Source organism: Hyperoodon ampullatus (genome assembly GCF_949752795.1).
Source record: "Hyperoodon ampullatus genome assembly, chromosome: 19".
Lineage (NCBI taxonomy): Eukaryota > Metazoa > Chordata > Mammalia > Artiodactyla > Ziphiidae > Hyperoodon > Hyperoodon ampullatus.
In genome coordinates, this window is record NC_136932.1 from 13,900,950 (window position 1) to 13,925,983 (window position 25,034).

The 25,034-nt window shown below is 46.7% G+C and overlaps 1 protein-coding gene across 1 annotated transcript in view; it reads left to right on the top strand.

Moving 5' to 3' along the window:
- The window catches only part of CCDC57 (coiled-coil domain containing 57), a gene marked incomplete at its 3' end in the record, with an annotated part of 91,379 nt that overhangs the window by 47,986 nt on the left and 18,359 nt on the right, over positions 1 to 25,034 (top strand). The window contains exons 14-16 of the mRNA XM_079724793.1: positions 11,689 to 11,789; positions 16,324 to 16,443; positions 16,874 to 17,090. Of these exons, the coding sequence (XP_079580919.1) occupies positions 11,689 to 11,789; positions 16,324 to 16,443; positions 16,874 to 17,090 (438 nt within the window). The remainder of the gene's footprint in view (positions 1 to 11,688; positions 11,790 to 16,323; positions 16,444 to 16,873; positions 17,091 to 25,034) is intronic.

Sequence of the window (25,034 nt, forward strand, 5' to 3'; positions counted from 1 at the left end):
GGCTTGTCCTCGCCTGTGTGCCTCTGGGAAGGGACCTCATCCCCGCAGGGAGCTAGCAGAGCAGCCCCCTCACTGGCCCTGGCTTCGTCCTGCATCCTCCGTGGCCTGGGGTCAGGCTCCTGTGCCAGCCACGTCCCTCCCTCTCAGGTCCGGGCCTTCGGATCCGCATTTACAGACAGGCAGACTCGCGTGGTTGGGCGTGTGGCCCAGAGCTGCCCAGGTGGCCCCTGATTCAGCCCTTCACTCCCCCACCTCTTCTCCAGGCGAGTGGGTGGGTGGCAGTGCTGGGGAGTCACCTGTCCCCAGGTGCCCCGTCCCCGTTTGCACTCCTGTCAGCCCAGCTCTGAGTACTCACCCCTCACTTCTGAGAGGCCATCACACCATCTACTGTGGGTGAGGCCAAGACCATGATGGATGCCAGCACAGCCTGAGCAGGCCTGCACGGTGGAGGGCCAGAAAAGGGCAGGTCATGCAGCCAAACTGAGTGGACTTCAGCTTGGCCCACCTCTCTCCTACTTTGTTCTTCCTCCTGCTGCCAATTCAGCTTTTGCTAGAAGTTGGAACTGCACATGTTTTCCTAATCTGTAGCCTACAGCTAGGATTCCTTAAAGTGTTGGTTCTAAGGATCTTAACATCTAACAGTTTTGAAAGACTTTATTTGGGGGGGCTAGTTTTAGGTTCACAGCAAAACTGAGCAGAATACCCAGATTTCCATACACTCCCTGACCCCGCACACGCACCCCTCCCTCGTAATCCACACCCACTCTAGGTGGTACATTTGTCGTAATCGGTGAAGCTGCTTTGACACAGCGTCACCCAGAGTCTGTAGTTTACATCAGGGTTCACCTTGGTGGTGTATGTTCTGTGGGTTTGGAGCCTCTGTGCTCCACCTGGTTATCCTCCCTCCCTCCTGACTTCTGACAACCACTCATCTTTTCACTGTCTCCATAGTTTAGCCTTTTCCAGAATGTCATAGAGTTGGAATCACACAGTATATAGCCTTTGATAGCCAGCATTTCTTTTTTTTTAAATTAATTTATTATTATTAATTTTTTTTTTTTTTGGCTGCGTTGGGTCTTTGTTGCTGCACGCGGGCTTTCTCTAGTTTCGGTGAGCGGGGGCTACTCTTCATTGTGGTGAATGGGCTTCTCATTGCTGTGGCTTCTCTTGTGGCGCACGGGCTCTAGGCGCACAGGCTTCAGTAGTTGTGGCACGTGGGCTCAGTAGTTGTGGCTCGGCGGCTCTAGAGCACAGGCCCAGTAGTTGTGGCGCAAGGGTTTAGTTGCTCTGCGGCATGTTGGATCTTCCCAGACCAGGGCTCGAACCCGTGTCCCCTGCATTGGCAGGCAGATTCTTAACCACTGCGCCACCAGGGAAGTCCCATAGCCAGCACTTCTTAAAAGCTCTTTTTCTATTCTGATTATGAAAAGGCTGTTTGCTCACTATAAAAATATAAATGAATGCTGAGAAATTGTTAACTTATACTGGAAAGCACAAATTACTGACTAGAACTCATCCGCATTTTGGCGCCTGTCTGTCTGTCTGTTGGGGTGTGTGTTCACACTGTTACACACACCCTCACGTTGGAACTCCACGTGGCCCCCGCCTCGCTCTGCAGTCATTCCCTCGCTGGCCCCGCTGGGAGGAGACTGCACGCTGGAATCACATGTCTGTCCCACGGCTCGGCAGTCATGCTGTAGCCAGCCTCACAGGAGGGCATGGTCGTGCCCCCAGTCCGCCCCTACCCCCCACCAAAGCACATCTCAGGCATTTTTACAACAGTAAAGTGCCTATTTGACCACAGCTTCACAGAAACTAAAAATTCATTAGAAAAAGGTTTTTGCCAATTTAGTTAGGTAAAAATAGTTCATTGTTTTAATTTGTATTTCTTTACATTTCTCTGTGTGTGTGTGTGTTTTGGCCATTTGTATCTCATTATCATGTAGTTTTCCTGCTGAATTTCTTTTGTCCCTTCCCCCAACTTTCTTCCTGCTGAATTTTTGATTCATCTAGAAATGATGAGCCTGTGCTCTAGAGCCTGCGAGCCACAACTACTGAAGCCCGTGCGCCTAGAGCCTGTGCTCGGCAACAAGAGAAGCCACCACAATGAGAAGCCCACACACCGCAACGAAGAGTAGCCCCACTCGCTGCAACTAGAGAAAGCCTGCGCGTAGCAGCGAAGACCCAACATAGCCAAAAATAAAATAATAAAAAATAAAAAAGACAATACCCTGCTGTCTTCTGAGAAGCCAGCATTAGTACAAGCCCCTTCCTCGTGGGTGGCCTCCCTTTCCTCTCTGGCTGCTCTCAGATTTTTTCATCTAATCCATTTGTGCTCCTGTTTTACCATCCTGTGTCTACATGAGAGTTGCTCTGCTTTAATTTAACCTGCTCTGGAATCAGTATGTTTTTTTAAATCTTAAGACTTGTGGTTGGTTGGGTTTGTTTGGTTTTTTTTTTTTCCATTCTTTAAAAGTCTCAGCCATTGTTTTTTTTTTAAATAAATTTATTTATTTATTTATTTATTTTTGGCTGCGTTGGGTCTTCGTTGCTGCGCGTGGGCTTTCTCTAGTTGTGGCGAGTGGGGGCTACTCTTCATTGTGGTGTGCGGGCTTCTCATTGCAGTGGCTTCTCTTTGTTGCAGCACACGGCCTCTAGGCGCACGGGCTTCATTAGTTGTGGCACGGGGGCTCAGTAGTTGTGACTGGTGAACTCTAGAGCGCAGGCTCAGTAGTTGTGGCACACGGGCTTAGTTGCTCCGCGGCATGTGGGATCTTCCCAGACTAGGGCTCGAACCCGTGTCTCCTGCATTGGCAGGTGGATTCTTAACCACTGCGCCACCAGGGAAGTCCCCATTGTTTCTTTTTTTTTTTTAACATCTTTATTGGAGTATAATTGCTTTACTATGGTGTGTTAGTTTCTGCTGTATAACAAAGTGAATCAGCTATACATTTACATACATCCCCATATCTCCTCCCTCTTGTGTCTCCCTCCCACCCTCTCTATCCCACCCCTCTAGGTGGTCACACACCACCTAGCTGATCTCCCTGTGCTATGTGGCTGCTTCCCACTAGCTATCTCTTTTACATTTGGTAGTGTATATATGTCCATGCCACTCTCTCACTTCGTCCCAGCTTACCCTTCCCCCTCCCCGTGTCCTCAAGTCCATTCTCTACGTCTGCATCTTTATTCCTGTCCTGCTCCTAGGTTCTTCAGAACCATTTTTTTTAAGATTCCATATATATGTGTTAGCATATGGTATTTTTTTTTCTCTTTCTGACTTACTTCACTCTGTATGACAGTCTCTAGGTCCATCCACCTCACTACAAATAATTCAATTTTGTTTCTTTTTATGGCTGAGTAATATTCCATTGTATATATGTGCCACATCTTCTTTATCCATTCACCCATTGTTTCTTTAAATACCACTTCTTCCTATTTCTTTCTAATCTCTTCTGGAGCATGTTAGATGCGTTTATTTACATTGTGTGTGTGTGTGTGTGTGTGTATGTTTTTAAATTTCTCTGCTACCTTCCAGGGGGTTTCCTCAAAGGTGACTGCTTGGAGCCAATGGGTAGATTCCTGTGTCTTTACCAGAAGTTTCCATTTCATCTTTATTCATTCTTTTCCTTGGGTTTATTTTATTGTTCTTTCCCTGATTTCTTAAACATTTATTTCATTCTTTCTTGTTTAGTAATTGCATTTTTTAATATATATAAATTTATTTATTTATTTATTTTTGGCTGCATTGGGTCTTCGTTGCTGTGTGCGGTCTTTCTCTAGTTGCGACGAGCGGGGGCTACCCTTCATTGTGGTGTGCGGGCTTCTCATTGCAGTGGCTTCTCTTGTTGCAGAGCACGGGCTCTAGGCGTATGGGCTTCAGTAGTTGTGGCACGTGGGCTCAGTAGTTGTGGCTCATGGGCTCTAGAGTGCAGGCTCAGTAGTTGTGGCTCACGGGCTTAGTTGCTCCGCAGCATGTGGGATCTTCTTGGGCCAGGGCTCGAACCCGTGTCCCCTGCATTGGCAGGCGGATTCTTAACCACTGTGCCATCAAGGAAGCCCAGTAACTGCATTTTTTTAAGGTGTGAATTTCCCATCTGAGTATTGCTTTGGCCATGTCTCAGGGATTTTGAGGGATAATATTATCAGGGTGATTAGTTGCCAGATGTTCTGCCCCTATGGGCTCAGGTTTTCTATTTCACTCAAGTTCGATTAGGAGTGTCCACCTAAAACAAAAAAATGGCCAGTTATTTTTCCAGCAAAATGGGTTTATTTGGGAACAGCAAAGAATTGCCATTTAGGACATGCAGCTATGGTGAACCACATGTAATTCCAGTAAAACAAGAGAGGAAACTTGGGTTTTCTCACAGGTGAGATAGGAGTACCACAGGAACTACTGTAGGGGATAATGAGGCCATGAACCTCAAAGTCTTCTATTATGGACTTTATACCTTGAAGGGCTTTTTTACCTGGGGAGAGGTTTTGAGGGATCTCTTTGAATCTTGATGGGAGGTGCACTGTGGATTTTGCCAATACCAGTTGGAGAGTTTGCCAATACCAGTTGGAGAGTTTGCCCATAAGGAGGGTGGTAACTGATTCAATAGGGACAAATGATCAGTGTTTCCAGAATTAGTTCCAGAACTGTTGGAGACAAAGGAAATAAAAGATGTCAAAGGGTCATTTAATTCACCTGGTTGGCTATTTTGATGGCGACTGTCAAATTTTAGGACTATTTCCCCCTTTTGGGAGAAAGAAGTTCGGGCATGATACTTTTCCAAGAAGTCTCAGCCTATTAAATGAATAGGGATGGAGGAGCTAAGGAGAAGAGGGTGTGTATCTCTTAAAGTGTCTAAGCAAAAGGGAATAGGTTCAGAAACAGGACCCTGTTGAGGTTCATTAGAGATCTCCCGCTATTTGGACCATTTTAGTATTTTGAGACAGGGGCTCCTTTCTAGCAGTGGGGCTGAGCACTGAGAGTGTGGTCTCGTGTCTGTAAGGACAGAGAGAGATTCGTTCCCAATCTGGAGAGTGGTTTCTCCAAGCTGATTCAAGGAGAGGATTGGGAGAGCCTCTGTCCTTCCTTGGAGCCCCTCACTGGGAGTTAAGAGGATATTGAAGAGGCTGGTTAGAGGGCTGAAGATGCCCGAAACGCTTAAACTTGTAACAGTCTTTCCAGCGTCCTGACTCTTTACAGTAATAGCAGAAACTAGAAGGTTTTGGGTTTCGTTAAGGGGCCTTCATTTTCGGGAGTTGAAGATTAAGAATTTAGTGGTCTTTCTTTTAGGTGACTCATCTAGGATTTGAGTGAGCTAATTTGCCAAGTTAACTAAATCTAGAGTGGACATAATTTCCCATTCCACCCTTGTCCTTTTAAAAGAGGAAAAGAGAAAGATCCTGGTGCAGCCCATTCATAAGTATGGAGATAAGGGGTATCTGAGTGGTTTCAACATCTGAAGGAAGACCAGAATCTTCTTTAAAAACAGTGTGAAGTCAATTATAATAGTCATGAACAGGTTCATCAGATTTTTATGTGAAAACCTAAGTTTTATTCCCATCAACAGGCTTAGGAAAGACGACTGTAATTGCTGGTGGAGGTTTTCAGCACGTTCTGACCTCTTGCCAGAAGCTAGGGGTTGGTTTTTCTAAATCCCCTCCAGGGTGTTTCCGTCGAGCTAATTTCATCCAGTGTTTGGCTTGCCCCTCAAAAAGCATGTAAACTAACTGATATAAATCTGAGAAACCAGACTGGTAGCTTTGAGTAACTAAGCTAAATTCTCCAGCAACCCTACGGGGGCCCTCAGTTACTTTAGGAAAGTCTTTAACTGCGTCTGGCAATTCACCCTTCCTCAAGGTAACATAAGTAATCTGGGGTCTCTTTGGACCCTCAGAATATTTCACTTTAAAGGGCAGGTTCTCGTAGGTTCAGAGGGTGGCAGAGCCTGAGACAAAGAAGCAGGGGTGGGAGGATGAATAAGATGACACCAGAAACAAAGAAGTTGGGGGAGTTGAGCATGAGACTTCAGAGCCATTTGGTCTTTCTTTCATTGTTTGTTTGCCTCAGTTAATGTAATTATTGTATTTGCAGGGAAGCAATTTTAAATTCCTGATAATGTTTGAAAGCCTCAAAATAGCAACCAAAAGAGGCACCCAGTTTAATTTTGATGATTTCAGAGCTATGGCTAATATAGTTTTAAGAAAGGTAAGTTTGGGGAGCCTGAAATTTCCCCATAGAAATGTGCAGGAGGAGGGGCTGTGGTTTTTAAACATAAAATCAGACAGGGTCCTTGAATGTGGGGTGCCCTCAAGACGTTTAGATAACTGGGATCCCATTTTCCAGAGGTTGTTTTTTGTTTTGTTTTTTTTCTCTAAAGCAAAGGGGTAATTCTTAAACAGCCTGCAGGCCAAATAGCAGCACAGTTCCAGTAGGGACAGCCTGATCCCAACGGAATCAGGCCAGAGCCTGAATGGCACAGTTCCAGATAGGAACAGCCCAGTTCCAAAAGGAATTGGACCAAATGCCAGCACAGTTCCAGTAGGGACAGCCTGATTTCAAGTCAGGCTGAAGTGCCAAATGAGTACTCACAGACAAAACAAGGCCTTAACAAAAAAGGATGAAGCCTTTGAACAGATCCCAGATAAAGCGAGCTTCCAAATGCAAAAAGAGTGGAGCTCAGATCCAGGAGAAAAACTTACCCTCAAACTCCAGGGGTGACTAGAAAAACAGTGAGCTCAGTGGGCTCTGTTGTTACCACACCTGTTTGCTCACCAGCCTTGGGGTTGTCAGGGGTCTGCTCTGGATCTCGGTCGGACCTCCATGTAATGTTAACCTAAAACAGTTATTTTTACCAGCAAAACGAGTTTATTATGGAGCAGCAAAGAATTGCAGTTCAGAACATACAACAATGGTGAACCACATGCAAGTCGGGTAAAGCAAAAGAGAGGAAACTTCTATAGAGGAGAAGGGGACATTGTGGGGAGCCATTATAAATAGTCCACTGGAGGAAACTGGGGGTTCAAAGTGTAGTGGTTTTTCATTGGGTGAGCTGTAATGATCTCTCATTGGTTGGGCTGCTGCCAGGCAAGGAGAATATCTTCCTCCCACAGGCAGCAGTAAAGCAGTGTCACTTCTGTCTGGAGATGCAAGGTAGTCTCTTCTGTTAGGATCTGTATTGATGTGAGTGGGACGTGCCTAAGGGCTCCCCTTCTGGTCTCCCACTCCATCTTAGTAAGATTCCCTTGGTTAAATTTCACAAGAGAGAGTTTCAAAATTCCTTTAGTGGGCTTCCCTGGTGGCGCAGTGGTTATAAGAATCCACCTACCAATGCAGGGGACGTGGGTTCGAGCCCTGGTCCAGGAAGATCCCATATGCCGCGGAGCAGCTAAGCCCACGAGCCACAACTGCTGAAGCCTGTTCGCCTAGAGCCTGTGCTCCGCAACAAGAGAAGCCACCGCAATGAGAAGCCCGCGCACCGCAATGAAGAGTAGCCCCCACTTGCCGCGACTAGGGAAAGCCCGCGTGCAACAAGGACCCAACTCAGCCAAAAATAAATAAATAAATTTATTTTAAAAAGAATTCCTTTAGTTATTTTTAAGCATGAGTTGAAGTCTACTTTTGATTCTGTTCTATTAAGCAGCCTTATTAAATATATTTTTTTCTTATTGGAAAAAAATTACAGTTTTATTAAAGACGCTAAAGAAGACCTAGATAAACAGAGATATAGTATGTCCACTGATACAGAGAGTTTACTTTTTTGAGGACGTCAATTCTCAAACTGATCAAAATTCCAGCATATTTTTTTCAAGGAGCTGGACAAACTGGATTTTATGTTCACATGGATGAGCAAATGAGCAAAATACCGAAGACTATCCTGCTGGTCTTGGGGGGTCTCCGAGGAGGTGGGAGGCAGCTGCAGCTCACTGTGGGGACAAGGACACTGATAGTGGAGATACCAGGGAACACCCACTGGCGTGAGCTCTCCTGGAGACCACCACCCTGGCACGAAGACCCAGCCCCACCCAACAGCCTGTAGGCTCCAGTGCTGGGACGCCTCAGCTTAAATATAATTATTAACATTCTGTCTAAACTTCTTTATACTCGTCAACTTGAAATGCCAAGAACCATGATCTTTGTGTTAAAATCTTGCACTGCTCTTGTATTTCTGTCCATTTCTCCTCCTCACCATTGTGTTGTATCAATTTTCATGCCGTGTTACTTAGAGAAGAAGTGTTCATGACAGTTAATAGCTCATCATGGTTCATATTATTCAGTGTCCTTTCTGATGTTTAATAACACTTAATAATATTTCTTTAACCAGGTTTTAAAAAGTAATTTTCAGAAAGAAGTAAAATATGGCTCTCAAACAGGTACCAAAATGATCCCGTGTTTAGAATTTTCTTCTATTTATTAAACAGTGAAGAAACCAGTCACATGTTATAAGCAATTCCAAGGAAAAATCAAAAGAGCACAAATTTATATGGAGTAAAGGAATTGAATTGCAAATGGAGGCAGAACTGGTTTCTCTAAAGGGGGGAGGGGGAGCCCATGAAAACTCCAAGGGACAAGGTGTAGTTTGCCTGTCTGTCAACTTCCAGAGTTGTAAAGTAGTTCAGGCACAATGAGGCAAGAACCTGATAGCTCCTCAGGGTGCACAGGAGGCAATGCAGTTTCCATTGGAACACAGTTTTTTCCCTACAGTTTCTTTTTTTTAAAGTTAATTTATTTACTTTTGGCTGCATGGGGTCTTCGTTTGGCTGCATGGGGTCTTCGTTGCTGCGCGTGGTCTTTCTCTAGTTTCGGCGAGCAGGGGCTACTCTTCGTTGCAGTGCACAGGCTTCTCACTGCGGTGGCTTCTCTTGATACAGAGCATGGGCTCTAGGTGCACAGGCTTCAGTAGTTGTGGCATGCGGGCTCAGTAGTTGTGGCTTGTGGGCTCTGGAGCACAGGCTTAGGTGCTCCGTGGCATGTGGGATCTTCCCGGCCCAGGGCTCGAACCCGTGTCCCCTGTTTTGGCAGGCGGATTCTCAACCACTGTGCCATCAGAGAAGTCCCTCCCTACAGTTTCTCAGCTTTTGATAAAAAAATAATCTCGGGGAATTCCCTGGCGGTCCAATGGTTAGGACTCTGCGCTTTCACTGCTGAGGGCTTAGGTTCAATTCCTGGTCGGGGAACTAAGATCCCACAAGTCACACAGTGTGGCCAAAAGAAAAAAGAGAAAAAGAAAAATAATCTCAAAAACTATTCTTGATCACAAAACAAGGCCGGTATCATTTGGCCTGACCGTTTCCATAGGCGCAGCAAGAGTGTTAATTCACGGTGTTAGCCTTCTTGAGTTTGCTTTGCTGGAACTTTCCATCACGATTTCAGTTTGGACTTTTGAAAGCTTCTTGTTTGTTGTCCTGAGTCCAGGAAGCCAAGAACTCACCATGTTTCACCTGCTTGGTGATTTTGAGAAAATTCCTTTTTTCTTGAGGTTTCCAAAATATTCTGAGGTTCCTGGACCTGCCAGGAGATGACCTTCCTTAACCCTCTGTGAGCCTGGCACCTGGCAGTTTTCCTGGGAGGGCTTTGTGAGCATCGCTCCATGAAGTCAACCACAGATCCTTACAGGCAATGGGTCCTGATGATTAAATGAGTATCATTCTCAACTCTGGCCACCCAGGCAGGGCCTTGGCTGCATAATCCACATTTCCAGTCAAATCCTGGTAAAAACAAGGACAGATTCTCTTTGAACCTATGCAGATTACTATATTGCCAGGCAAGTAAGAATACTCAACAGGAGTTTCTGAATTCTGGAGGACTCGGGCAGGGAGAACAAGATACCACTTAGGGCTTCCCTGGTGGCGCAGTGGTTGAGAGTCTGCCTGCCGATGCAGGGGACACAGGTTCGTGCCCCAGTCTGGGAAGATCCCACATGCCACGGAGCGGCTGGGCCTGTGAGCCACGGCCGCTGGGCCTGCGCGTCCGGAGCCTGTGCTCCGCAGCGGGAGAGGCCACAACAGTGAGAGGCCCGCACACCGCAAAAAAAAAAAAAGAAAAGAAAAAAAAAAGATACCACTTAGAAGTGTTTCATTTCAGTTTACAAAACCAGAGACCACTAAATGTATATGGACTACAGACAGCTTAAGGGGAAAAAGAAAGAGTTCCTTGCATATCTAGAAAGGAGAACATTAAAATCACATCTATAGTGTTCCCAACAACAGCTGCATCGTCCCTCATTGGTTCCTTCAACCCTAGGTGGTTAATCCTTGTTCCTCTCAGTCTTGGTTCTGAGGTCTCAACGGTCCATCTGCTTCTTGACTAGAGTTCTGGAAATTCTGAGTCAGTCCACTGGGATAGCCTCACCGTGGTCTAAGCAATGCCTGTAGCACAGTCTTTTCCCACTGTGCTGACCTGACTGTAAAGCTTTCTCTCCTTTTTCTTCTCTTTCTTTCTTTCATTTTTTTCCATTAAAGTAAACAAACTCTTTGTAGATGTTCGCTGAAGAAAAAATGCACAACCTAAAAGTTGAGAATTATGTTTTATTCAAGAACATTACTGAGGACTGTAGTCCGGAAAGGTAGCCTGTCAGATGGCTCTGAGAGACTATTCCAAGGAGGTCAGGGAGGAGACAGAATATGTAGGAGTTTTTGCTGAAACAATATATATGTAGTCAGACATCAAAAGATTACTGCTAATCACAAAAAGCAGACATCTTGAGGATTTTAGTGCCTTTCTACATATGGGAAGATGCAAGACCTTGGGCCCATTGAAGTCATTCCTTTGATATGCATCTTAACTATGTAGGGACAGTGTCCTGTTTTTCTCCATCCCAGATCCCCTCAGGGTGCACAGTTTGGGTGGCTGCAGAGGCTGATAGCTTGGTGGCAGGTAACATTCTTTGTTTATTGAAATGACAGACAACATTTTTTTTGTCCATGGAGATGTCAAAGACTTAACATGGCCGTGGTTAGCTTACTAATAATTTTCAAAAGTGAAAGATCTGATGAGAGTTCATAACAAGAATAGTGCAGGGGCTTCCCTGGTGGCGCAGTGGTTGAGAGCCCACCTGCCGATGCAGGGGACACGGGTTCGTGCCCCGGTCCGGGAAGATCCCACATGCCGCGGAGCGGCTGGGCCCGTGAGCCATGGCCGTTGAGCCTGCCACAACAGCGCGAGGCCCACATACCGCAAAAAAAAAAAAAAAAAAGAATAGTGCAACTGAGAAGTTACAGTTGGTTGTTTCCATGTCATGCAAAACAAAGTTAGTCCCCCCACCCCTGGCAAAAAAAAAGTTTTAGATAAAAGTTAATCTAAGATGTTTACGCCTATTTTCAAAGAAGACTGCTGAAGCATTGATTACAAGAATAATCCTCAAGTGTTATACTTAAACCTTTGCTTCTTATTTTTCTCTGCTGCGGAGAGGGTATGTCTTTGGGTCTCTTAATGGATGGCTCATGACTGCCACTTTGAGAAGCTGAATAAGGGGTATGTGCTGCTGTGGAAGGCTTCTGTGTGTTCTGAAGTCTGCTGAAATGCTGGTGTGTGTTGCACAAGTCACAGGTGTCCACCCCCCAAGTTCTCTTGAAAGAGAAGTGACTTTGGTTTTGAAGAGGTACATACTGTTCTTCTTGAGTATTTGTATTCAGCACGAGAGGAACCCAAGTGATGTGCACACAGAGGGCAAACCATTTCCCTCATCTCATTTATAGGGAAGCTGCCTCATCACCCCCTTCCTACCCCTGAGGCCCAGGGTTCAGGTGAGCCACCTGATGCACGCTTGGGACCGTTGCAACCCCGTCTCACAACTCAGGTAACGCTCCTTTACGTAAGAAACTTATTTTTAATAACTTTTTACTGATTTCTTAAATACTTCATTTCATAACAGAAACTTCAAAATACAGTAAACACAATTTTAAAAGTTTCCGACTTTTAGCATTTCAACATAGTTGCCAGTAACATATCAGTGTGTTTCCTGCTATTTTTCAAAATTATGAAGTATAATATATATATGTTTTATTATATAGCTTTACCTACCTAGGTATTATTTTCTAAATCTTTACCAACATAATAGTTTTAAAAATGCATCTTTTAAAAATGTCTTATATTCCGAGCAATGTTAAATTTTTTAATCTACTTATCAGCCATTTATATTTCTTCTTTTGTGGGTTATTTATGCATGTTTTTAGCTAATTTTTCTACTTGTGTGTTTGTATTTTTCTTGTTAGTTTGTAGGGGTTCTTTATGTGTTAAGGAAATTGCTCCTTCTCTGTTACACATGTTTCTCAAACTTGTCATTTGCCTTTTAATTTTTCTTTTTTTTTAAAAATCTACAGATAACTTTTTCTTCATCTAATGAACCCTGTCAGTCTACTTTAAAGGTTTATTTCACTGTTTTCTGGCTTAGAGGTTTTTTTCTGTATTTTGAGTTTAGGTAAATATTCACCTGTTTCTCTAGTTGTTCTGTTTTACTAATTGTCATAGTACCCTATAAGTAATTATCCTCCTTTTTCTCACTGATTTTGAATTGACATTTTTATCATGTACTGAAAATCTATACTCTTGCTTATGTTTGTGTTTAATTTTTTATTTTGAAATAACTTCAAATTTACACAAAGTTGCAAGAATAGCACATATACCCTTCACTTAGATTAACCAATTGTTAACTTTTTGCTACATTTGCTTTATCATTCTTTCTCTTCCCTCCCTCTGCTCCCTCCACATTTTAGAGAAATAGGTAGATCTATCTAAGTTGCAGACATCGAGCCCCTGTATGTCAGAATACAAGGACACTCCCTGACATATAGCTGCAGTAAAATATAAATTATCAAAATCAGGAAACATAACATTAATGCAGTCCTAGAATTTAATACATATTCTGTGTTCAGTTTTTGCCAGTCACCTCTTTTCAACCATCCTCCTCCACCAAGCAGGCCGTCCAGGACCTGTGTGTCATGCAGCCCACGCGTGTATGTGCACATGTCTCCTTCAGCCTGGACGGCTTCTCAGCCCTTCTTTGTCTTTCACAACATTGGCATTTTTGAGAAGTTAGGCCAGTGCTTTGTAGGCGATGGGCCTGATGCTGCAGCATTGTTAGGTTCGGGTTCTGCATTTACTTTCTGTACAGTTCCAGTGAACTGTCTGCTCCTGAGCGGGTGCTGTCCTGCTCTGAATCCCGTAGCTTCGTAATGCTTTAATAAGTTACAAATACATATCACAACTTGCCCTTGTTTCTGTTCCTTTACAAAATTTTCTTGGTTGTTCTTTCCCATTTATTCTCTGTTGGGTGGATATTGTTATTTATGTATTTATTTTTATTTTAAGTATTTTTAGACTTCTAAGATAAAAAGACTAATATCATGAAACCTGTGTGTACACCATCCGACTTAATAAGCAAAATGTTGTAAGTTAAACCCCTCCGAGTGTTCTGCCCCCAGTATCCATGGTCCCTTCAGACTTTCCCGAGTCTGGTGTTTCTCTCTCTCGGCAGATATTTGAAGAATCTGTGTAAATCACACCCAGCTGTGTGTACATCGTTCTGTACACATGCTCTCATTCAGCACTGTGTTTCTGATGTACACAGTTGACCCTTGAACATCGTGGGGGTTAGGGGCACAGACCCTCCACCAGTGGTCGAAAATCCACGTTTAACTTTACAGTCGTCCCTCTGTATCCGTAGTTCTGCATCCGTGGATTCAGCCAGCTATGGATCATGTAGTCCTGTACTGCATATTTATTGAAAAAACTCTGCATATAAGGGGGCCTGCCCAGTTCAAACACATGTTGTTCAAGGGTCAACTGTATATATGTTTGTACATGTAGCTCTAGTTCAGGAATTGGCAAACCTTTTCTGTAAAGGACCAAATAGTGAATATTCTGGCCTGTGAGGGCCAGAGTCTCTGTTGCAACTTCTCAACTGCATTTGTCCTGAATGCCAGCACAGGAGATATGTAAACAGGTGGGCATGGATGTGCTCCAGTAAAAGTTCATGGACCTTGTAACTTTAATTTCATAATTTTCATGTCATGAAATATTTTTCTTCTTTTTTGATTTTTTTCAACTATTTAAAAATGTAAAAACTGGGCTTCCCTGGTGGCGCAGTGGTTGAGAGTCCGCCTGCCGATGCAGGGGACACGGGTTCGTGCCCCGGTCTGGGAGGATCCCACATGCCGCTGAGCGACTAAGCCTGTGTGCCATGGCCACTGAGCCTGCGCATCTGGAGGCTGTGCTCCACAACGGGAGAGGCCACAGCAGTGAGAGGCCCGCGTACCGCAAAAAAAAAAAAAATGTAAAAACTATTTTTAGCTCATAGGCTGTACCTAAAAATGTGGTGGACAGGATTTGGTCTACAAGTTGTGCTTTGCCAACCCCAGGTCTAGACACAAGTTGGTGTATTTTCTTCCTATTTTGTGAATACACGAGCATTTACTTATCCATTCGTCTATTGATGGGCATTTAGGTCAGTTACCATTTCTTTGGTGTGAACCATTTCTTTGATGTCCTCATGTGCAGAAGTTTCTCGGGCATGGACCTAGGATCAGAATTGCTGTGTTCTAGGCTGTGTACATTTTATCTTCCTTAGATACTGTTGAATGACACTGTCAAGTTGTTATACTGGCCTATACCTTCAGACAATGCATGAAGATCCTTTATAGTGTGTCACATATAGGTATTTCGGAGGTCAACAAAATATAGTCATCTGTTTTTGTTGCTATCAAAATTTTTTTAATAAATAGCTTCATTTTTCAGAGCAGTTTCAGATTCACAGCAAAATTGAGCAGAAAGTATAGAGAGTTCCCGTGTACCTCCTGCCCCCACACGTGCACAGCCTCCCGTGTCGTCAGCAACCCCCAAGAGAGTGGTTAATTTGTTAGAATCAATGAGCCTGCCCTGACACGTCACCACCACAGTCCACAGTTTACATCAGGGGTCACTCTTGGCATACTTTCTACGGGTTTGGACTAGTGTATGATGGCACATGCTCACTATTATAGCATCACACAGAGTAGTTTCACAGCCCTAAAACTCCGCTGTGCTCCACTATTCATCACCCTTAACCCCTGGCAACCACTGATCTTGCTCCTGTGTTCATGGTTTTGCCTTTTCCAGGATGTCACAGAGTTGGAATCAAACAACAAGTAGCTTTCTCAGATGGGCATCCTTCACTTAGCAACATGCATGGAAGGTTCCTCCATGTCTCTTCGTGGCTTGAGAGCTCATCTTTTTATTGATGAATAATAGTCTGTCTAATAGCTGTACCAGTCTGTTTCTCTTCAACATCCCTTTAAACTTACACTTTCCTACTGTTGCTGGTCATTTGGAACAGAGTTGACTTTTGTAAAATGATTTTGTATCTATTAACTCTTCTGAACTGATTGATGCCAACACATGTGTCAGTATTTCTCTTTGTTTTGTGTGTTGATGGACATAGCGTCTGGGGTAAGGACTGGGCTGCTTCCTTTTCTGGCCTCACACCATTCATCTTTTCTCACCCCACTGTCCTGGGCAGGACCCCACACAGCGTGGAGGAAAACTGAGTGGCTGACACCCACACATTTGTCCTGGTTTAGAGAGAATGCTTTTCCCATTTTTTATCTTCAGGTAGTATGTTTGCTGTAGGCTTTAGTATTATGTTGAACCATACAAAATTGCCATTTTATAGGTCAAAAGTGGTCAGATACCAGCAATTTCATATAATTTGACCTAATACAGACTCTCCATCAGTTTATATAAGTTTGTTTGTTTGTGGCTTGTGGGATCTGAAAGTTTAACTGAAAGTTAAAACGAAAATGTATGAGTGCATTACTTGGCTGAAAATTCAAAACTTAATTAAACTTGAGCAGGAGAAGTGGCAGCAGCAGGTGGCCCTCTGTGCAGGGCTCTGCACAGTCCAGGGCTCCGGTTCTCCTCGGTGCCCCCTCCTGACTGTTTTTCCACAGGCTTCCCCTCAGAGGGAAGATGTGAGTGTTTAGGCTGCAGGGGGCCAGAGTGGCCTCAGTTGTGCACTGAAGATGTGTCACAAACAAGAGCTGCAGGGCCCCTTGTGTGCCTGGCGGGGCCCAGGGTGCCCTCCCTGGGCACCACAGGAAGGTTGTGTGACTTTCAGGTGCTTGGTTGCCCTCGAGGGCGGGGAGGTACTTAGATTGCCATGATGAGGCCTGTTAAATTTGTCCTGGCCGGTGAACCCAAGCAGGTTCCCCACTTTGGCTTGTCAGAGAGCCGATTAAGTCCCTCATAGCAGAAATTTGGGGAGAGCATTTCTCCCTAATCTTGAGGGAAAACTCAGTAAGGTACCCCATCAATGACCCACGAACACTGAATTTCTTTTATTTAAATTTCCACGACAGGACTCTAAGAATGCCAAGAAAGAATGTTTCTCCGAACGCTCAGGAAAGAGCCAAGCCCGCTTGGCACAGACAGTCTGCAGAAGGGATGCTGAGCCAGGCTGCACAGAGGGGCCAGGGCTGGTACGCAGGATCCACCAGGGCCGAGTCTTCATGCCACATCCTGGCCCAGGAAGCACCTGGAACTGGAGCGCTTGGTGTCAGAGAGGGTGGCCGCTGCCCAGAGTGACAGGGCTTCACCTCAGGGCATTGGCCCTGGTCCCCAATCCCACCTCCCTCGCCTCCCTCTGGATGGTGTTTCATGCTTTTTTTTTGGCTGCACCACGCAGCTTGTGGAATCTTAGTTCCCCGACCAGGGATTGAACCCGATTGAACCCGGGCCCTCAGCAGTGAAAGCACAGAGTCCTAACCACTGGTTCGCCAGGGAATCCCCCATGTTTCATGTTTAAATGTCCAGAGCCCCTCCTTGGGCCACATCCACTGTCTTATCACCCTAGGAGGGCAGGGAGAGAGGGTGGCTTTCAAGGATAATTCTCTTTTCTCCCTTTCACAGAGGCAACACAGAATCTCCACAGTGACTTGCAGATCAGCTCCTCAGAAAGAAAACCAGTCCCCAAAGCCACGCCTGGCTCAAGAATTCCAGGAGGAAAATGGCCACCACACCCAAAGGTCCTCGTCACTTGCCAGCAGTTCCCTCCAGGACACATGGAAGTTACTGGACCTGGGATCCAGCCCTTCTGGCCTCACCTCCCAGGACGACTCGCCTTCAGGTAGGTGAAGACGTACATCCCAAGGCCGTTGCCCCATTGGTCTGGGTGCTGGCCATGAGGACAGCTGTGGTGGCCACTCGCAGGCTGACACACAGAGTGAGCACGGCGTTCTTCCTGCTGTGGTTACGGAATCTGTAAATTCTGCAGTCCTGTCCTCTGATTTGGTGCCTGACCGTCCCCCAGGGACAGAGGGTGTCTCCCAGCCCCGCGTCCAGCTGACCATGTCACCATGTCTACCCAGAGTAGAGCCCACAGGTCACGAGGACCATCACTCCACAAGGGTGGGGTCACTGTGGTCAGTCTGTGACTCTGGGGCAGGCGGGTGTTCTGTGTTCTGCTCAGCCTCACAAGGCCAGGGCAGCCCACAAAGTGCGTGTCCTCTGCCCCCGGGAAACTCGCTCACTGTGAGGTTCTCAGGAAAGTTCATTTGAAGGGTCGCCTTTGGGGGAACTGCATGAGACCAAGATGTAGTAAGCAGGGTGGGTGGAGGGGAGGCTGTTTGAAGACCGGGGTTGGGGGAATGAACTTGGACCCCCTTCTGGATCAGCTCACAGCAAGCGCCCTCATTCTCGGCTCTCAGCCTCAATGCATGAACGCTTCCTGCTGTGCCCAATGTGCCAATGGGCATTTTAGGTTATTTCCAATCTTTTGCCATCACCAATAACGTTACAGTGAATTACCTTGTACATTCTGTAGTGCATGCATAAAAGCGTAAATGTAAATTCCCAGAGGGGGTATTGTTTTGTCCAAAGGTATGTGCATGTCCAGTTTGGGAAGATGTTAGTTGGGCTCCATCAGATGGTACCAGTTCACACCCACCCGGCAAAGGCTGAGAGGGCATCTTTCCCCAGACCCTCTCCAGCAGTGTCATCGAACTATAATCTTTGCCAGTCTCTTAGGTGTCTTTTTAATTCATATTTCTCCTGTTAGGAGGTTGTGCATCTTTTCACATGTTTGGGTCATTTCCTTTTCCTTTTCTTTAGTTCTCTGCCCATTTGTATACTGGGTTTATAATCTTTTTCTTATTGATTTGTATGAGCTTATTATATATAATGGAAATCAGACCTTTTCTGAGATATGAATTGCAAATATTTTCCCACAGTTTTTCATTTGTTTTTTGACTTTGTCTATGGTGGTTTTTGTCATGCACGTATTTTTTATTTTTATGTAATTTAATTAATGTTCTTGTTTTTAATCCTTTCTGGGTTTTGTGCCATACTTGGGCTTTTTCCACTCCAAGATTGAAGATTATTCTGCCATGATGTCTTCTAATAGAGTTATGGTTTCCTTTTTCATAATTAAATCCAGGATCCATTTGGAATTTATCACTGTGTAGGTTATGAAATAGGAACCAAACTTTTTTTTAACCCCAGGTGGCAATCCAAATGTCCCCGCACCAGTTTTTTTTTTAATATTTATTTTATTTATTTATTGGCTGCGTCAGGTCTTAGTTGTGGCATGCAGAGTCTTTCGTTGCGGCGCACGGGCTCTTTGTTGAGGTGCGTCGGTTTCTCTCTAGTTGTGGCACACGGGCTCCAGAGCACGTGGGCTCAGTAGTTGCAGCACCTGGGCTTAGTTGCCCCGCAACATGTGGGATCTTAGTTCCCCAACCGGGGATGGAACCAGCGTCCCCTGCATCGTGTGACGTATTCTCAACCGCTGGACCACCAGGGAAGTCCCCTCCCCATACCCGTTATTGAATAACTCACATTTCCCCACTTGTTTGAAATCCCGCTTTCACTATCATGTTAGATGTTCTGTGTGTACTTGAGTCTGGGTCTGGAGCTCTTGTTCGGTCCCTTGGTTCGGCAGTCCCCAGCCCTTCCACAGACGGGGTGCGCGGGGATGCAGATGGCTCAGGCGGTAACGTGAGCGATGGGGAGTGGCAGGTGAAGCTGTGCTGGCTCGCCCGCCACTCACCTCCTGCTGCGCGGCCTGGTTCCCAACGGGCCGCGCATCGGTACCAGTCCGGGGCCCGGGAGTTGGGGACCTCTGCCTTGGTTTATTGGTCTTGGTCTGTCCACGTGCAGTGCTGTTTGAATTGTTACTGCTTCCTGGTCCCTTGTAATGTCTACTGACTTAGGATCTCCAATTATGCTTCTTTCTCAGAGTTTTCCTGGTAATTCTCACTTGTTTATTTATTTTTTTCCCATACAGTCTTTAGGCCCAGCCCCAAAACTCTGTTGTGGCTTTTCTCAGGATTTGTTAAACCTGGGTTCTGCCCCCGGAAGGAGCCGCCTCCTCCCAGTGGTCCGCATTCTGTCCCCTCTGGCGGCAGCATCGCCCCTGTGATGCCTCCGGGTAGTCTCAGATGCAGACTGGTCTGTTCTCCTCACACCTCCTGCTTGAGCTCATTAATCTGAGCAGGTACTGCTTCAGTACATTTTAAATTCAGGAACGTTCTGCTGTATTTTTCATCGGCTCTATCGGAAGTTTTTGGTGAATGTTCATTGTCGTTTTGCTGGTTTCCATCCTTCTTTTTTCTCGTAGCACTTTTGTTCCTTTGTTCCCCCTCATCTTTAAAAGAGGTGACTTTTCCTTGACCAGGTATTTGTAGGAAACTTATAAGGGAAATGAGGCCAGGGCCATTGTCCAGTCTAGCAGTTTTGTTGGTGGTTTTTAACTAAGTCCGGCCTTGATTTATCTCTGCCCGTTTTCACAAAGCCCAGCTTCTCTCCCCTCCCACCCAGGCACGCTGCATCCAGGGGGTTGTGCTCCCACCTCCTGGCTCCTCCTGAGGCCTCCCACGGTGCCTGTCCTTCCACACACCCCTGCTCATTTCCACCACCTTTGGCAGAACCACCATTTTTCCCATCTGGAATTTTATCTCTAGTTTTCATGAAAATTTTCTCTTTTGGGGGATGATTTACAGGAAGAGTAGGGGAGAAATGCTGACTCGATGATGCCTTCTTCAGGCCACACGTCCATCTTATTTCCTGATAAATGCACTTTCCTCCAGCTCTGCTTTGCTTTAGCAAAAAAACTGAGCAACTGTGCCCCACCCATCCCTCACTAAAAAAAAATTCCAGAGTAGGTGTCAGCAAACTTTTCTGTGAAGGGCCGAATAGTGAGTATTTTCAGCTTTGTGGCCCAATGGTCTCTCTTGCAACTACTCATCTCTGCCTGCAGCTCAAAAGCAGCCGCAGACAATGTGTAAGTGATCGGTGTGGCTGTGCACCAATAAAACTTTATTGACAAACACAGTCAGTAGTGATACTGTTTCTCAAGCTGAGTATACAGGTTTCTGTTTTATTCTTTGTTTTATTTTTTAACAATTCTTTAAACGATACATGTATGTTATATGTGCTTGATGTAGTTTGGTATCTTTTATAATGAAAAGATTTTAGAGGGAGGGAGTGGTCAACTGGGTGGAATGCTGCAGAGAGGTCAGGGAAGTTCAGGGCAGAAAAGTGCTCTGTGTCACTATGGCCTTCTGGCGGTCTCAGTGGAGTGGTGGACTTGTCATCCAGCCTTCCCAGTTAAAGGGGCTGGAGAAGAACGGGTGGACAGCTTAGTCAAGATGTCTTGGGGCTTCCCTGGTGGCGCAGTGGTTGAGAGTCCGCCTGCCGATGCAGGGGACACGGGTTCGTGCCCCGGTCCGGGAAGATCCCACATGCCGCGGAGCGGCTGGGCCCGTGAGCCATGGCCGCTGAGCCTGCGTGTCCGGAGCCTGTGCTCCGCAACAGGAAAAGGCCACAACAGTGAGAGGCCCGCGTACCGCAAAAAAAAAAAAGATGTCTTGCTCTGAAAAGCAGCAGTTAAAAGAGTGACTGGGGACTTCCCTGGTGATGCAGTGGTTAAGAACCCACCTCCCAATGCAGGGGACACAGGCTCGAGCCCTGGTCTGGGAAGATCTCACATGCTGTGGAGCAACTAAGCCCATGCACCACAGCTACTGAGCCTGCGCTCTAGAGCCTGAGAGCCACAACTACTGAGCCCGTGTGCCACAACTACTGAAGCCCATGCACCTAGAGCCCATGCTCTGCAAAAAGAGAAGCCACCGCAATGAGAAGCCCGCGCACTGAAACGAAGAGTAGCCCCTGCTCACCACAACTAGAGGAAGCCCATGTGCAGCAATGAAGACACAATGCAGCCAAAAATAAATAAACAAACAAACAAATAAATAAATAAATTTACATTTAAAAAACTTTAAAAACAATGAGCGATATTGGAGGAAGTTGTGGAAGTGCAGCCTGTCTATATGCAGGTTGAGAAGATGGGTGAGATGTGATGCTTGTGGCTGGGGAGGAGGGCAAACCCAGGAGAGAAGGGGGTGGGGGGACTCAAGGGGCTGGGGTTTGATAGCACAGGCCAGAGGCAGGGAGGTGATGGGCAGCCAGAACGGGGAGCTTACTGACCACACCTGACAAGCAAGCTGCCACAGCCTCACAGGCACCGGCAGAAGACACGGAGGACTCGTCACTCGCAGCACAGCAGGCAGCCAAGGGTCTCCTCGACCCCTGTTCCACGGGCCAGGGCAAGAGTCTCAGCTGAATGACCCCGAACGGGCAGAACCCAAATCTTTCATAGTGGGCTGCAAGCATATCTGCCCTTTGCCCCCGAGGGAGTCGTGCTGTCTTCTTCTGAGGCTGTTGGCCATGGAAACACCCAGGCAGGAGAGTCAGAAGCAGAAGCCTTCAGTGGCCTGAGGAGAGCTGTCCCAACAGCAGGTCTGGTGGTGGGAAAACAGGTGCCGGTCGGTTCCCTTTATTTCCTCCTTTCAAGGATGAGGCAAAGCCGTGGACTCTGAGAGGAGGAGGTGGAGGAAGTGGTAGAAAGAGAAGTGTGAAATGGTCCTCTGGTATATGAGGAAGCAGGGACAAGTAGTGGTGGATGGTGCCATCAGCCATGCAGGTCCCCATGGATAGCAGGGCCTGGATCAGGGCGAGAACAGCCCACTGGTGGCTGGAGGTGGAAGTGGGGACCGTGCGGGGGGGGAGGGAAGGGTCACTGCGAACACCGCCCCCAGCAGTGGAATTGGATTGGGGGGGAGGTTTGTATTCGTTTAAATGCTTTTGGCTACAAGTCACAGCACAGCCTGATGAAAGTAACATACGGGAGCTTCCCAACCTTTATCTCATCATGGCACCCATAGAAAATCACACATGGTCACTGAATGAGGAGGAGAGAGCCAAGGTGGCCAGCATCATGGTAGCCTTCCCGACACACAGTGTGCATGCACAGCAGCAGGACACGCTGGCCAAGAACTTGCATGTCAAGGCCGAGGTAAATGAGCTTACGGCTAGCTCCTCTGGGACTCTTTCCTCCTAAAGGTTCCAAGATGGCTGCAGCAGCTCCAAGCATCACGTCAGAAGGCCAGAGATGGAAGGCGTACTTCTCTCCTCCTGCTTTGGTTTCTTTTCATTGGAAAGGGAAATGTTTCCCCAGAGCTCCCAGACTCCCTTTTCCATCTCACTGGCTGCCGGGGTCACATGGTGTCCCTTGACCAGTCACTAGGAGATTGTCTTAGACCCTGTGAACCTGCTGCCTGGAACTAAATGGTGTTGGGGTTCCTTGGCAAGAAAGCTGGGGAAGGGCTGTGCTGTGGCTGGGCCTGCAGCAGAGTCTATGCAGGGGAAGGTGCTGAGACACCCATACAGAGGGGTTGAAGCTGCTACTTCTCAGCAGCACTTTGCAGTAAAAAAGTAGGAATGATACATTGCTGCCTAGGCTTTTGGTTCGCCCCGTGAAAGATTTGGTTGGGAAGAAAGGTTGAAATTAATGCAGTTTAGTTTTAAGTTCCCACAAAGCTTCTTTATGCTCTCCTTGTATCTTGAATATTTGAGCATATGCATAACTGAACTACCTGTCTGGTATTTCTACTTTGTGTAAGAGTACTTTTAAAAACTTTATTGGTGACTTAAATGATAACCACAACTCTGGTTAAGACGTAAGCATGTTAGTATTTATGATAAAGGATTGCGTGGGCTTCAATCCGCAGTCAAGCAGTCTGGAAGCTCCCTTCTGGAAGGTGGGATGTCTTGTCCTCTGCATTTTTTTTTACATTTTCGGCGCATTTTGAGTAGCCAACTGTGAGACCTAGCAGTCATGAACTGAGTTAAAAGTGATAACGAGAGAGTTTAACAATTTGTGGCATCTGCCTTAATAACATGAATAACTACGTGGTATTTCTCAGGATGGAGGGAGGTTTTCCTGCTGAAAGGCCACACTCCTCATGGTTCTGAGGTGGGGCCAGGGCCGCCCCTCCCACCTCTGCCCTGAACCCCCACCACGCCTGTCCCTGCCCCTCCTACTCATGCCCCGCCCCTCCTACCTTTGCCCCGCCCCTCCCTGACGTCCTCCCCCTTCCTCCCACATGCACACAGAGCTGCCGCTTTGCCGGCCTTACCGAGTCCTGCTGCAACCTGGTCTCAAGGCAGGGCCGCAGCCTGACACCCTCGGCCCCACCGCACCCCAGATCCCAGGGCCACTATAGCCCCCTCCTCCATCCTCCTGGATCTGTGGTTCGCGGGGTGTGGCCTCTTCATGCCCAGCCTCCTCTCACCCTAATTCTTGCTGCATCCGGACAGTACCCGGTCCCTCTTCTCCCTCCTCTCCCCTCCCTTCCCCTCCCTTCCCCCCCTCCCCCCGTTTCCTGGCCGCAGTGGCTCGAGGAATCCGACCCCATCTCCCCTCCTCCCCAGACACGTGCAGCCCAACTCCCTCCTGCACCTGTGGACTGTGGACACACCCCCACCCCCACCCCATACCTGCGGACCCCTGTGCACGTGTGGGCACCCTCTACCTTCCTCTCCCCAGCACCTGCCTGTTCCTTGAATCCCTCCCTCCCTTGCCAAAGTTCACTCCCTACCTGGCTTTCTTCCCCCTTAGCACTAGCCTCCAGACCACGTGCTATTTTTCTCATTTATCTTGATTCTGTTCTGTCTGCTGGAAGAATGTAGGGGTGGGGGCATCTTCCTTGATCCTTGACCCCTGGCCAGCACAGACAGGTACACAATGGGTGCTCAGTCAGGATGTGCAGGAAGATAACTGGGAAGAATGGGAGCCCAGCAAGGCCTTGGGTCCGCAGCTCAAGGATCTAGAGGCCCAGGAAGTGCATGTGATTAGAGAAACTACCAAGCATTGTCTAAAAAGTGTAAGATTTGAAAGACAGACTCTTCCTGGAAAGATTTGGTTGGGAAGAAAGGTTGAAATTAATGCAGTTTAAAGTTCCCACAAAGGAGTATTAAATATTATAAAGACAGATGTTTTCTCCAAGTTGAAGTAACCAGTTAGTGTAATTCTAACAAAATATGGACAGAGTTTCTCTTGAAGCTAAAATAAGTGGATTTTCAAGTTCTAGAGCAATAAAATGCATGGGGAAGGGGGAGTAGCATGGCTGGGTGGCAGGCACAGAGTAGAAACCCTTCCCCAGCAGAGCCTGCAAATCAGCGCCCAGACACGGCAAAGTGGGGACATGGCATGCTTCCATCCTCACTGCCCGCATCCAGACCGCACACTAAAACGCTGCCTTAAAATCAAACCTAAAAATATGCAGAATTGGAACTATTAACAAATGACTAGAAGGTTATAACCTTAGATGTGACTTAAAAATCACAGATTTCTAAGGTATTCTTTCTTAACCTCAAAAATAACCCAACTAGAAAGATATTTTGAAGCAACATGACAAAGATCAGTCATATATAAATAACTCATCCAGGTTGACCAGAGGGGACGGAAACACTCAGCCAGGGCAGTACCAGAAAATATGGGTGTTTGACCTGCCAGCAAAGCAGCCCTCAGAGAGCTGATCCTGGGCCTAGAGGGGGCGGCCCAGCCGCTTGGCCTTCTTGGAGGGCATTTATTGGTGAATCTGCCCCAGGGGTGGTTGGAGTCATCAGCCTCCCTGGTGTCCGTGCTGCGTGTGCAGGCGACCCAGGTTGGCACGGCACGGCGTGTCCACTGGAGCAGAGGGGATCCAGACCTCGTCCGGCACGAGTGACA